We start from the raw sequence: 12,368 nt of genomic DNA on the forward strand, positions 1-12,368 counted from the left end.
CCTGTGTTGTCTTTCTGGCCGCGTTCCCAATTTTAGAGGTTGAGAGCTTCCCACTCTAGCTGGGAGTTTATCAAAAGCGTATTTTTCAGAGCCACGGCATTTATAACCTTGGATGTATTTGGTGCTTTGGAATGTCTATATAATCATTTCATGGGCATAGTGATGTTAACGACCGATCAATCAACGGCCGCTCCTGTACTGCGGCAACAAGGGGGTAATAAGCTGCGGTGATATCTTGCTTCACCGTGCATATCCCGTGTGAAGAATGTATGGCTGATTTGCTTCTACATAAATTAACACGCCAAAACTTGGATAGCATATTATTTAAACGTGCATCGCACGAGCTGCGTAGAGCCGACTTTCCCCTTCATGTTACACAATTTAGTTGTTATCTTTCACTCTATAAGTACTACCTTCTGTATAGAACTCTCTTAATCTCACAAATTGAAGCAAAGATAATGGAGTGGCGCCGTTGCCCAATGGCAGGTTCTTAAGCCATGAGTATCACTATCGGCATCCCTTGGCAGTCCTGAGCAGATGAATTCGGGACAATTTGCCTTGCAAAAGGAGATTCTGGCGATACATTGTTCCAAGGCCTTTGTGTATGATACAATGTGTTTTGAATATACTTGCCCGATGGCGCAGCGATGTCGTAACCAAAGTGTGGTTATTACGCGTCCCATGTAGTTGCTCGTGCCTGAAGCCTATTCGGATGTGTTTTCGCTAAAAGAGAAGACACCGCCAATGCCCTTTGTATCGAACTCGGACATTTCCGATCATTACATTAGTCGACGTTGAAATCTTTGCCTAGGTTGCGAATGGTGCACTCTGATATTCCCACCCTTATGGGAAATTTTTTTCGCTATATCTACCACCCGGGCAAAACCACAAGAAAACACACTCTTAAAGGGTACCAAACTAAAACATCGTAACAGCCCAGCAAAAACACAAGAAAATACCCTTTTAAAGGGTATTTTCTTGCGTTTTTATTAGGGCGTAAGGAGGTTTGTTATATACAGTAAATATCCTCCTTAAGGATGCTATTCGTTTTACAATGTATATACCAAATTTTCTATTATTTCTAACCGTTTCGGGGCCCCTACTATTTAAACACAGACCGAAGTTAGTTCCAAACTTCCCTAAACTTTTTACAAGATTAAATTAGAGGAATAGTTAGGCCATGTTATGGGTTTCCCCGGATGATTTCCGTGAATTTTTTCACACGAGTGCTGCCGAAAGTGCCCATTCCTTTGAACTCTCCTCCCCTCTAATTTGCGGACGTCAGCTATGACGTCACACCCGTAGACCCGCGGGGTTAAATTTAGCGGATAGCCATCGCCTAAAACCTTTCCAGCCTGTCTCTGAACAAAATGTCTATATGTAATTTCATTTATTATATTCATTTACTCTCAAAGCATTTGCAATTACAAATAGGAGTAGGCTAACAAATAAAAAAGCAGATTAAAAAAGCTGTGTTGCAACAAATTACAATTCAGTGTTCCCTTTTGAAGAAATGGCCGTTTTGAAGGCGTCGGCACTCGTGATCTAAGTGATATTAGCGGGAAGGTGGTTCCCGTTGCCCGCAATTTTCGTGACGAAAGAGTACAAATGTCGATTCATGTGGTTAAAAGGAATGCCAACTTTGTATTTGTGATCACTGCGTGATGGTAAGGGTGTTGGGGGGCAAAATCAGAGAATCGGAGGGTGCCTTTATTAGTATGATATATCTGAACAAAGAGACACAGACGTGAATTTTTGCGTCGTTTTCTTTATGCCGCCGATTACAGACGAACGAACACTGTAGACTTCCACTAAACAGCCATTTTATAAATCATATATGCTGCACCACAAACACGTACGATTCAGACAAACTTGCTTCGGTGCCCGTTTAACAAATCAGGGTTCAATTTTAATCTTCGATGGCTGCCACCACCTCGCAAAAGGAGAGCAAGCCTTGGTTTCTTGCGATAAATTCCCGCTGGTGTTTGTTGCGAGTTCGGCTTGAGGCATGTTTTCTCAGTTCTGAAAACATGGGCTACAAGGTAACAGTTTCCGTGCTCACAAAAAATTACACCCTCTTCCCGAGGGGAACCCTGAGGTGATGCGAAGCATCGCGGAGTTCCCTTTATTTTCACTTGCGCTGGTTACCCACATCGCGTGAACTTTGTTGGAAACTCCGCGATGCTTCGAATCACCTTACCCTCTGACAAACGGCTTTGTTAACTGGTTGGTTGATGCTGGCTGAACTTGTGTCAGCCAATCCGCTAGTAGGACTGTCGGTACTCATCAGACGCCGGAGCGAGACTCATCCGACGAAGCAACTGAGGCAGCGGCGCGTGCACGCGGTTATATATTCGCCCCGAGCGCGAACACAGTCGGCCCCCGGCGTGGCGGGACGAACCGCTCCTAGTGTGGATGGCGCTCTCGCGTCGTCTGCTTTTTCACGTTGCGTGCGGCGCAAGACGCGTGCTGCACACGACAAAACAACCAATATGTGTGCTCGTTTGGCAGTAAGCAATGACATAGTTACCTCTGCTTGCGGATTTCCTCTAGAAACGCAATAATCAGCGGCCGTTGCGGGTTAATGCGCTGGTTTAATTCCACGAAACATCTTCGCCCTGGTCACCGCTTGAGTGTGAAACGTGTTGTACACATTGCTTCCACACATTGCACTCTTCGTATTGTTGAGTGCAGTCGTCTGCCGTTTCGGGAACGTCGAAGAGTGCTTTTTGAAGGTGGCGTGGTGATTATTTAAAGGATAAAAGTTTAGTACGCGAAACGGGTAAGGAGCGACAAGACCTGTGCATACGCGGGCAAATTCCACACCCTTGTAAAATTGCGCTGTGTCCTAATAAAAAGAAGAAACAAACAAAAACATTTACACTGCACACGACCCGTGCGCTATCGCCCATACATTACCGGACACGTATTTTACACCCGCAAGCGCCTGTGTGATCGTGTCCTTCCCGTACCTTTTCTAAAATAAATACCATTTTTGGACAGTCGTTGTTTATACTGAAGAGGAGGAATAAACATTTATTCAACGGTATCGAGTTGCTAATTTTACGTATTATTTAAAATACGTTTCTATGGATGCGCAAGAGTATTTAGGGGGATTCTTCGGTAAAATTAAGCAGTTGTGAGTTTGCGTCTGTCATGTGGCATTTCGTGTGTCATGTTCATATATATCATTTTCAAATGCGACATGAATCACCTTGTCCAGAAACGTGTCGCACTCAGCATAACCAAATGCCTAATATGGTCACGTCTTAACCTCTTAAGGTGGACCTAAGTTTAAAGAAAGAGGAGAAAACGTGTAATATAATGCACGTTGTTGCCCACATGTGTGAGGGGTGTGTGCCATGGCTCGCTGTTTTTTTTTTAATTTTTCCCACAATGCTTGCTTTCAATACAATTTTAAAAAAGGCGAGCCACAATTCCTGGACAATCCCGGACCAAAGGGGGGTTAATCAGATTTTAAAATACGTACTGCTTTTTCACCGCTACAGAACACGATGCCTAGTGTAGTTTCGATTGTAAGTAATACCATAGTTTGGCTTTTCGCGTTACATGCGTTCTCTTCTCGCTGCTCTTGCAACGTTGGCAGGACCCCCTCCTCCCCCCTCTTTCCGAAAAAAAACTAAATGCACAGAATTTCATTTTTTAACCAATCCTCAAGAATTAAATGCCAAGACAAAGGCGATATTCAGTTTACAAAACAAAGTAGTTACCGGGAACCCGTTGCGCTGATTCGCAACGAGAAATAAAAAAGGAAATGTTTTACTACGTCTGCAACAGCACAACTTCATTTATTGCCATCTTTAGGGTTCGTAAGCGACCTTATACGCAAGAATGCAAACACATCTCGCTGTGGCAGGCACCTGTTAGATTTTAAAAGGAACGGAAATGGTCAACAGAGCCGCCGTAACAGAAAATTTGTGCTCACTGTGAGGTCCCAGAAGCTTGGTTTGCACACTGTAAACCTGCTTGTCACTTTGCGAAAACTTAGCTAAACATGAGATGTCGATTGTACTGCGTGCGTTGACAATTCAATTCGCAAGTTCACTTGCGACGAAAGCCGCAAATAAGTGATCCGAAACCATTATTCATCAAACCTTCCTTCAGAGTCATTAAAATTTCATTTAGAAGACCCGTTACAGCGGTTACATTTATATTTCTGCGCTGATCAAAATTCAGTAATTTTATGTTGCCTTTTGAACGCACAAAAAATATCGTAAGCTCTTAGAATTTCGGGGCAGTTAAGTAGTGTTACCATTTCCGGGCAGCCCGCAAATGCAAGAATGCGTCATGCTACCACTGAAAGCGATTGAGATTGCCGTTGTAAACTGAATTTCAGAGATCGATGCTTCGTGATTTGTTTCTATTTATGCTTTTATTGAAGGCTCAAAGCTGTAGTCTGCAAAGATTGAGCTTGCTACGAGCCGCAGCGTACAAGTTCATTGTCACAATTACGGCCATTCTAAGATTCCCGATGAGCCGTCGCTTTTTTTGGCGTAGTAATGAAAACTGACTGCCGCTTCCATGCTATACATTGAACGTTGAGGAACCGAACTACAGCATACCACTCTTGTTTGCATCTTTCGTGCGCACATACGGCGGGAAAAAGGCACGAAGCGCGCCCACAGTGTGCATTCTTACGGGCCGCTCAGCGGAGCATCCACACTAGCAGTGCGACGCTGTCGCCACCTACATGTCGATCTCGCGGCGAATAGCGCTGGCGTGGAGAGGAGGACGGAGGGAGAGGCGCGCATGCGCGCGCTATCGCGCAGCTGGCGTGAAGAAGCGGATGAAGGGAGCAGCTCACTATCGCACACCTGGCGTGGAGAGGAGGACGGAGGGAGTAGCACGCTATCGCGCAGCTGGCGTGGAGAGGAGGACGGAGGGAGTAGCGTGCTATCGCGCAGCTGGCGTGGAGAGGAGGACGGAATGAGAAGGGCATTATCGCACAGCTAGTGTGGAGAGCGGGATAAGGATGAGAGGTGCGGACGCCAACAGACAACGGACAACGGACATAGCCCCGAGAAAAAGATGCTTTGCATCTAAAAACCGTATTTCTCCGGAACAGATTCTGAACTCGGTTAAGGAGCGACTTTTAACAAAGCGTTTCCGCTGGAACTCATTTTGCCGCGCGCAGAGTGAAGAGAACAGGCTTTTGGACACAGTTGCCTCTTTTCTGCACCGCCCGCAGGTGCCGCTGGATGACCGCCGGGTTCGGGGCCACAGATGCATCGAGTTTGTGCGGTCCAGCACCGCTTGTGGTTCCGGCCGTACGTCGGTGTTCTACGGCGCACTTGCGCCTCGTGAGCAGACGAATCAGCTGACGGCGTTCATCGACGCCTCCAACGTGTACGGAAGCCGGTCCAAGCAGGCGGTGCACCTTCGCAACCTGACCAGCGACAGGGGCCTTCTGAGGGTCGGTCCCCGCATGCCCTCGGGGAAGCACTTGCTGCCATTCAACGATGGACAACCCAACGACTGCAAGCGGAATTCCGAGGTAGGCCTTACACATAAGTACAAACAGAATGAAAAATTCTGTCTCCTAGTGGCGTGGAAAGCACTGTCGGCTTTAGCGAACGCGTTCAAGAAAACTTTCAACTGTTGATATACCAAGGGGAAGATAATGACTACTGTAATACCCACACACCAAGAGAGAGTAACTTCCATTAGTGTGCCAGACATTCGGAAAAGACATACTCGAAATAAAGAAAGGAGTGGATCAGTCGAACAGAAGTGCTCTGCTTAGATTAATGGAATGCCACAGTGGTAAGCACAGGTGTACATATTCGTCGGAACAAGCCATTCGTGCAATGAATACACAACGGCTGACACGGGGCATCCAGATCATGAAACATTATCATGAGCCAGCAGTTTTGTAAACAAGGCCAGAGGCCAGGCCAAGCCAACACATGGCTTAAAGAAATTTTAGAGCTCGTAAGGATGGGACGACAGTCGATGGGAGAGCGACAACTAAATGATATGATCACAGGTAAACGGCTGTAGAGTACAAGACGGCGAGTCTAGCAGAAGTTGGATTTACAAGGTACAACCATCATCAGTGGGGAATTTTGTTGATGATAACAGGAAACAAAGAGTGACCCATGCCCGGCTAACAGAGGCGCCGGCAGTCTTCAAAACCCCGTCACGTCACGGAAACACTTCTAACACTCACGCTTTTGGTGTGAAACCAGGTCTTATCATGTGGTATTATGTGCGGTTAGCTCTATGGTCTCTTGAAACTCCCGTCGTTCGAAGAAAACTGATATGCGTTCAAGGTTAGAGCAGGCGTACGAACAAAACAAAGGGTTCGTGCCAGGGCAGTTGCAGTGAACACGACAGGAGAGAAACATCTCGCCGTTAAAGCTAGCGCACTGTTTTGCGCATGTATTTTCGCTTTCTTCCCGACCCTGTCGAACTGCATTGCGAGGCGCCGGTGTAGTACACCTGCGTAATGGTCTTTTCCTCATTTCACTTTAGAAAGTACTTTGGTGGTCAAAGTATTTGCGGCGCCCACAATCGAAAGTACCCCCCGAATGGGAAAGTTTTCATTTACGAAGAGGCTCAAGCAACATAATTATTCGAAAGCTAAGGTGCTCGCTCGCAGATAAACGACGTGGACTGCTTCCTGTCGGGCGACGTCCGTGCCAACGAGCAGCTCGGCCTGGTGTCCATGCACACGCTCTGGTTCCGCGAGCACAACCGGCTCGCCGAGGCACTCAGCGAGATCAACCCGCACTGGGACGGCGAGCGTCTCTACCAGGAGGCGCGCAAGATCGTCGGAGCTGAGATGCAGCACATCACCTTCGAGCACTGGCTGCCCAAGATACTCGGTCCGCTGGGCATGGCCGCCATGGGGCCTTACAGGTGAGCGACAGTAACTGCCGAATTTCTTGGATGTCTACTAGGCACGTGGATGTGTCTATACTAGGGACTTGTAGGTTGCAGGGGCTAGCCATCAGCTAGTAGGGGAGACTGAAAACTAAAATTTCAAACTAATGATCTAATAAACATCCCGTTCACAATTAAGATCAATAACTGAGTCCCACAGCTAGGCTATGGCTTGTTCTTTCTGTGCTCCGCTTTTGTGTACGCGCTCTTCTGATCTCGAAACACTCTGATATCGGCAAGCTCTTTTTCTTGATCACATTCTTGCCTTTTGCCCTTTCCTCTCCGTATCTAATACTATCCACCTTTCGCTTCCTCCTTTTTTACATTTCATGTCCACTCTTGCAGGCATGTTTCTCGTTGTCAGCAGTCGATGAAAGAGCGGCCACTAAATGATGTGATGACAGGTTAACAGCGGTTGAGTAAGAGAAAGCGAGTCTAGCAGAAGTTGGATTTACAAGGTACAACCATCATCAGGGGGGGATTTCATGTCCACTCTTGCAGGCATATTTCTCGTTGTCACAATACCTGTTTGGTTGACAGCCAGTGCTTGTGTTGTGTTCTTTGACAGTTGTCACACTTTCACGCCGCTGTACTTTAATCACTTGTGAACCAAGTAGCCCAGAGCCGTACCTTGACGTTTGTCTGGCTTCTTGTCTCTAGGCGTTGTTTTTGTAGGGCATCTCCACTGATTGTGGTATACCTGTCGTATGTGGGTTGGCGTTGATAGGAACTCTCTCGCTGTACCTTCGTCGTAAACAGCACCTCACAGCGCACGGAGTAAACCAAACCTTAAATTTTCATTTTTAACCTTCCTATTTTCGCTTTCGCTACCTTGTCTATGCTGATCGTACAGTCGCCCTTAGTCAAACCTGCAAAACGAATCACTTTGTCTTGTGTTAATACCGTGAAAACGATTTCTCAAACTTTCAAAGTTTGTCTCCAGTTTGACACTTACCTGGGTTACACACCTAGCATGAACTTTACTTTTCAGCTCAGAATCCTAATTAAACTCGTGAGTTCTAGTGATCATTGAATGCCATAGTTGTTCCTCGCCCTTGATTTCTCCCTGGCACTCAACTCCACTTCAGAGGCTACAACCCCGAGACGAACCCTTCTGTGGTCAACGTGTTTGCAACGGCAGCCATGCGATTCGGCCATTTCCTCATCAACCCAGTGCTGCTCAGGCTCGGCTCGGACTGGCGGTCCGTGCCCGAGGGCCCCGTGCCCCTGAGGAGAGCTTTCTTCGCCCCCCACCTGCTCCTGCGTGAAGGGGGCATCGACCCCCTCATGAGGGGCCTCATGGCAGCCCCCGTAAAGCTGAGGAGGCCGGACCAGCTCCTCAACTCCGAGCTCACCGACCACCTGTTTGAGGTATGCTTATCAAAGAGCCCGTGAAGATTTTTTGTGGGTTGCAAGCGCCCAAGCTATGCCTGCGCTATGATGCGCACCGTAGTGGATGGCTCCGGATTAATTTTTAACACCTGGGGATCTATAACGTGCGCCGAAACACGACACCCAAGCGTTTTCGCTTTTCGCCTCCATCTGATAAGGGGCCACAGCGGCCGGGATGGAACCCGCGTCCTTGGGATCAGCAGGCCGTGAAGACTAAATACAACCTTCTGAAATTGAAAGAACTAAATACGGTTTCGTCACTCCCTCAGCCCCGTTCCAGCCGCGAAAGATGTTTCTCAAATGAAAAAAAAAACCCAAGAAGACTAAACCGAACTTTGTTAAAATTGAAGAAACTAAATACCGTTTGGTGACTCACTCAGCCCATTCCAGCAACGAAATACGTTTTTGAACGGAAAAAAAGGACGCAAGAAATATTGAAAACTTTCGAATTTAGAAATAAAGTGCCGTAATATTGGTTGATTGCAGGGTTTAACGCGCCGACGCGACTCAGGCGATGAGGGGCGCCGTAGTGGAGGTCTCCGGATTAATTTTGACCACCGTGGGATCTTTAACGTGCGCCGAAATCTCGTACACACGGGCGTTCTTCCTTTTCACCTACATCAGAAAAGCGGCCGCCGCGGACAGGAATAGAACCCACTGTGCCTCCGCGGCGGATCAAAGTGACGTAATACAGCCACGAGTGACGTAATGGGGGCGACAACTAAAAGCATAGTTATTAGTGTGCTATGTGCACGTTAGCCTTCACGTGATATGATCCAATGGAACTGGCGGCCCTCCTCAAAGTGCCCAGTCATGTTTATCGGGGATAGCTTAGGTCGTCGGCTACCAATCGCACGAAGAAGATTCTGTGACATCAGAGAGACGTGACCGCAAAGTGTGTGGGGAGGCGTCACTACTTCATATGTATATTCTATATGTCGATTATTTGCCTTAAATTTGCGACAGAATTTCAATCACAGCTATCAAGGCAAAGCTGTTTCTTTAAAGCGCCGAACCAATTTTAAGAGCTAAGCTCTTTAGCAAATCGTTATTTCTCGTGGCCGCAGTTAAAAATACCCAGAAATTGCCCAGCACGCGCACGTGAGCGCGGGCTTCGCGGCGACCGCCCGGCAGTTCACAGAACAAAGAAAATGCCTAGCGCTCGTGTGTGCGTGCCTCGCGACGACCACCCAGCGTCCCCTGCGCACGTTTGTCAAGCCAAGCATATATCCACTAAGGGTAGCGAAGTGTGTGGCCAGTTAATGGCCACACGTTCTTGTGGCCAATCTTGGCTAATGTTGGCCAAGATTGGCTAATCTTGGCCAATTATGGCCAAGATTAGACAAGAAAAAACTCGTGTTCGCCGTTATCGTGGCAACACTTGCTCTGAACAAGAAAGACCGGTCATGAGCATACGCCCCTTTAAGGTGATGTCCAATGATTATGACTTACAAAAGAAATGAAGGTAGCTCACACTTATAGCAACAATTATGGAGTAAAGGTCGTTCCGGCAGCAGCGAAAAAGCAAATCGGCTGCAATCGTGGGCTTAAACCATCGTGATGGTCCTGAAGGGTGCGTATACAGCTTCGCTACCTTTAAGTATTGCGCGTTAGTGGGAGCTTTCTTCGTTTTTTTTATCTTCATGGACCTTTTAAGGCTCCCGTCAGGTGCAGACGTTATTATTCTCCCTTCGCACGGTGCCGAGAAATGCAATTTAGCTAAACAGGTTTTCTTTTTCCTCCCCTCATCAAAAACCCCGTTTGTGATCACCGGTGCGGAAACACTATACCAACAGCTTTTAAGTGCGAATGCACTTTATAAGCGACCCCAAACCATCCACCGCCGGCGGCGGCGGCGGCGTCCGCAGTGCTCCTCTATATTTAAAAAAGAAACAGCATCCGGCGCCAGGTTTCGATCCGAGGACTTTGCGGCCGCAGCGCGACGCTCTACCGACCAAGCCACGGACGCGACGCTGATATCAGTGTTAGTGACGCGCCTTATATCTTTAACGCATTCAAACTACGTCGTCAGCGGCGTGCGTTGGCGACTCAGCGGCGTTATAGCGGCTTGATAACTGCGTGGTGTACACGTGATACTGCAAACCCGATGGAAGAGATGGAAGAGAAGGCGGCGAGGCGGTGGGCTGCGGGGGCCGAGCGCAAGCGCCGCAAGCGGGCCGACAACCGTGCATTCGCACTTTCACATTCTCCCCCTCGGGGAAATGCGGGGGAATTTTTTTTCTTTTTCCTTAGTCGATATTTCCTGTTCTACTTTATAACTTGCTTTTTCGAGCGAACTCGACTACCTGCATAAATTACATTTACCTACGTTGTTGGACATGGATCGAATAACAGAATTTTAGACTAACGGCGCGGACGAACCAGCATCTTTTATTTCATACCAACATTACAATAACTTCTAAAGAGAGATGAAGGATGGCAAACAGAACCAGCATCGCAGTCTTGCACCGTTACGTTTTTGAATTTAGTCCTGAGTGGACGTTCGAAGGCAATAGAGCAGTGGTTCCCGAATGGAGGCCCACCGGACAGACGGTTTCTGTAAGGGCTGCTCAGGAGGCCCACGAGGCCATCCGTGACACTCCCTTTTTTTTTCTTTTTGCTAACCCTTGCCGCTCACGAAAAACAAAAGTGCGTTTACTGCAGAACGTAAAGGGTGGGAGCGAAAACCGGATAAGGAGTTGCGTGGCAGGGGTGGCAGATGACTAAAGTCTCTCGGCGACATTTGCAGTGAAGTAAGCATATACGCGAACACTTTTTTTTTTCGCTTTTGGCTTCAGCCTCAATTCAACCTTCGATTGTGTATGTTAACTTGCGGTGTTTTTGATTATTTTTTTCTGTTCGTCAGGTTAAGTTTTGTTACGTTAAGTTGGAGAGGGTGAAGTTCATGCTATATAGTCAGGCCGTATACTCTGCAAAACGCCTCTGAAGGTTTTTTTTTTTTCATTTTTTGTGGAGTGCTTGTCGTACCGTCGGATGACCGTCTGGACACAACGAAAGTAAACAAAGCTGATGCTTAGCATTGGCCAATAAACTGCTGCAGGTGCGTGTTCCTCTGTCTGTATGTAACACTGTATGGACAACCTTGCCAATTCAGCTTGCTTTATCCATGGCGCCGCGCAGAAGTGAGGCCGCAACCGCTAAAGCTTTCTGGACTAAGGATGCTCAATCGCACGGGGTAATAAATTGTTTCCATAAACTAATCAGTGACAATGTAAGTGTTGAACAATAGATTCTGCGGCTAAGTGGGTAAGCACTACGGCCCCCTTAGACCTAACTGCAGGTAGCCCGAACGCGTAAATAAGCGAAGTACACCAGGCTTCTTTCATTTCACTTCATTTATTTCAACATTAAAGACCCGAGGGAGTCACATAAGGGGGCTTAAGTGACGAGGTACAGTGCACTGTTCAATATAACACACAAAAAAAGGAAAAGAAAACATTCAGAAACCAGAGCCGAATCCATGTAGGCAGTCAAAACAACCAAAAACGGGAATGTTGTCCGAAAAATAGAATTACAATTTTAAGGTGCGTAAAAATCTATATTTCTTGACAGAAAAACAGGAGATAGTCAAATTATTGATAACAAGCAAGTTGCTCCGCCAAGTTGTCGGTGCGCTTTGGGTGGAAGATTTCTGGGTCGGTGCATGATGCGTAGTGCTCCGGTAGAGCATTCCAAATGACTGTTGCGTGAGGAACAGATGAGGCGATGTCTTTACGGTGATACGAGCAACGGGTCTGCTGTGATTTTAAGGCGTGCTGAAGTTCTGTGCGCGTATTGAAGCAAGGGATGCCAAACGCGGGGATGATAGTGTAGTAGATGTGAAAAGGCATAGACGGGTGATAATTCGGCAGGATTTACGCGAGATTCAGAGAGAGTGTTTTATCGCAGTGACGCTGGTTCTATCATGGAGTATTGCGAAGGTATGAAGCGAGCGACACGGTTTTGAATGGACACTAGGTTGGAACTTGGTTGTTAGGTTGGCTTGGGATGGTTGCCAGATTGATGCCGCATATTCAAGTTTCGGGCGTACGAAAGTGATATAAGGTAGT

General features: G+C 47.3%; 1 protein-coding gene across 2 annotated transcripts in view; it reads left to right on the forward strand.

Annotated features, from left to right (window-relative positions):
- Pxn (Peroxidasin) overlaps nucleotides 1–12,368 on the forward strand; it is a 99,350-nt gene that overhangs the window by 25,514 nt on the left and 61,468 nt on the right. For both annotated transcript variants that reach the window (XM_077691185.1, XM_077691186.1), the window contains 3 exons: nucleotides 5,210–5,515; nucleotides 6,623–6,882; nucleotides 7,995–8,277. In XM_077691185.1, the coding sequence (XP_077547311.1) occupies nucleotides 5,210–5,515; nucleotides 6,623–6,882; nucleotides 7,995–8,277 (849 nt within the window). The remainder of the gene's footprint in view (nucleotides 1–5,209; nucleotides 5,516–6,622; nucleotides 6,883–7,994; nucleotides 8,278–12,368) is intronic.

The sequence above is a fragment of the Haemaphysalis longicornis genome, unplaced genomic scaffold, assembly GCF_048455015.1.
Source record: "Haemaphysalis longicornis isolate Haplotype H1 unplaced genomic scaffold, Haemaphysalis longicornis Haplotype H1 scaffold_10, whole genome shotgun sequence".
In the NCBI taxonomy this organism is placed as follows: Eukaryota; Metazoa; Arthropoda; class Arachnida; order Ixodida; family Ixodidae; genus Haemaphysalis; species Haemaphysalis longicornis.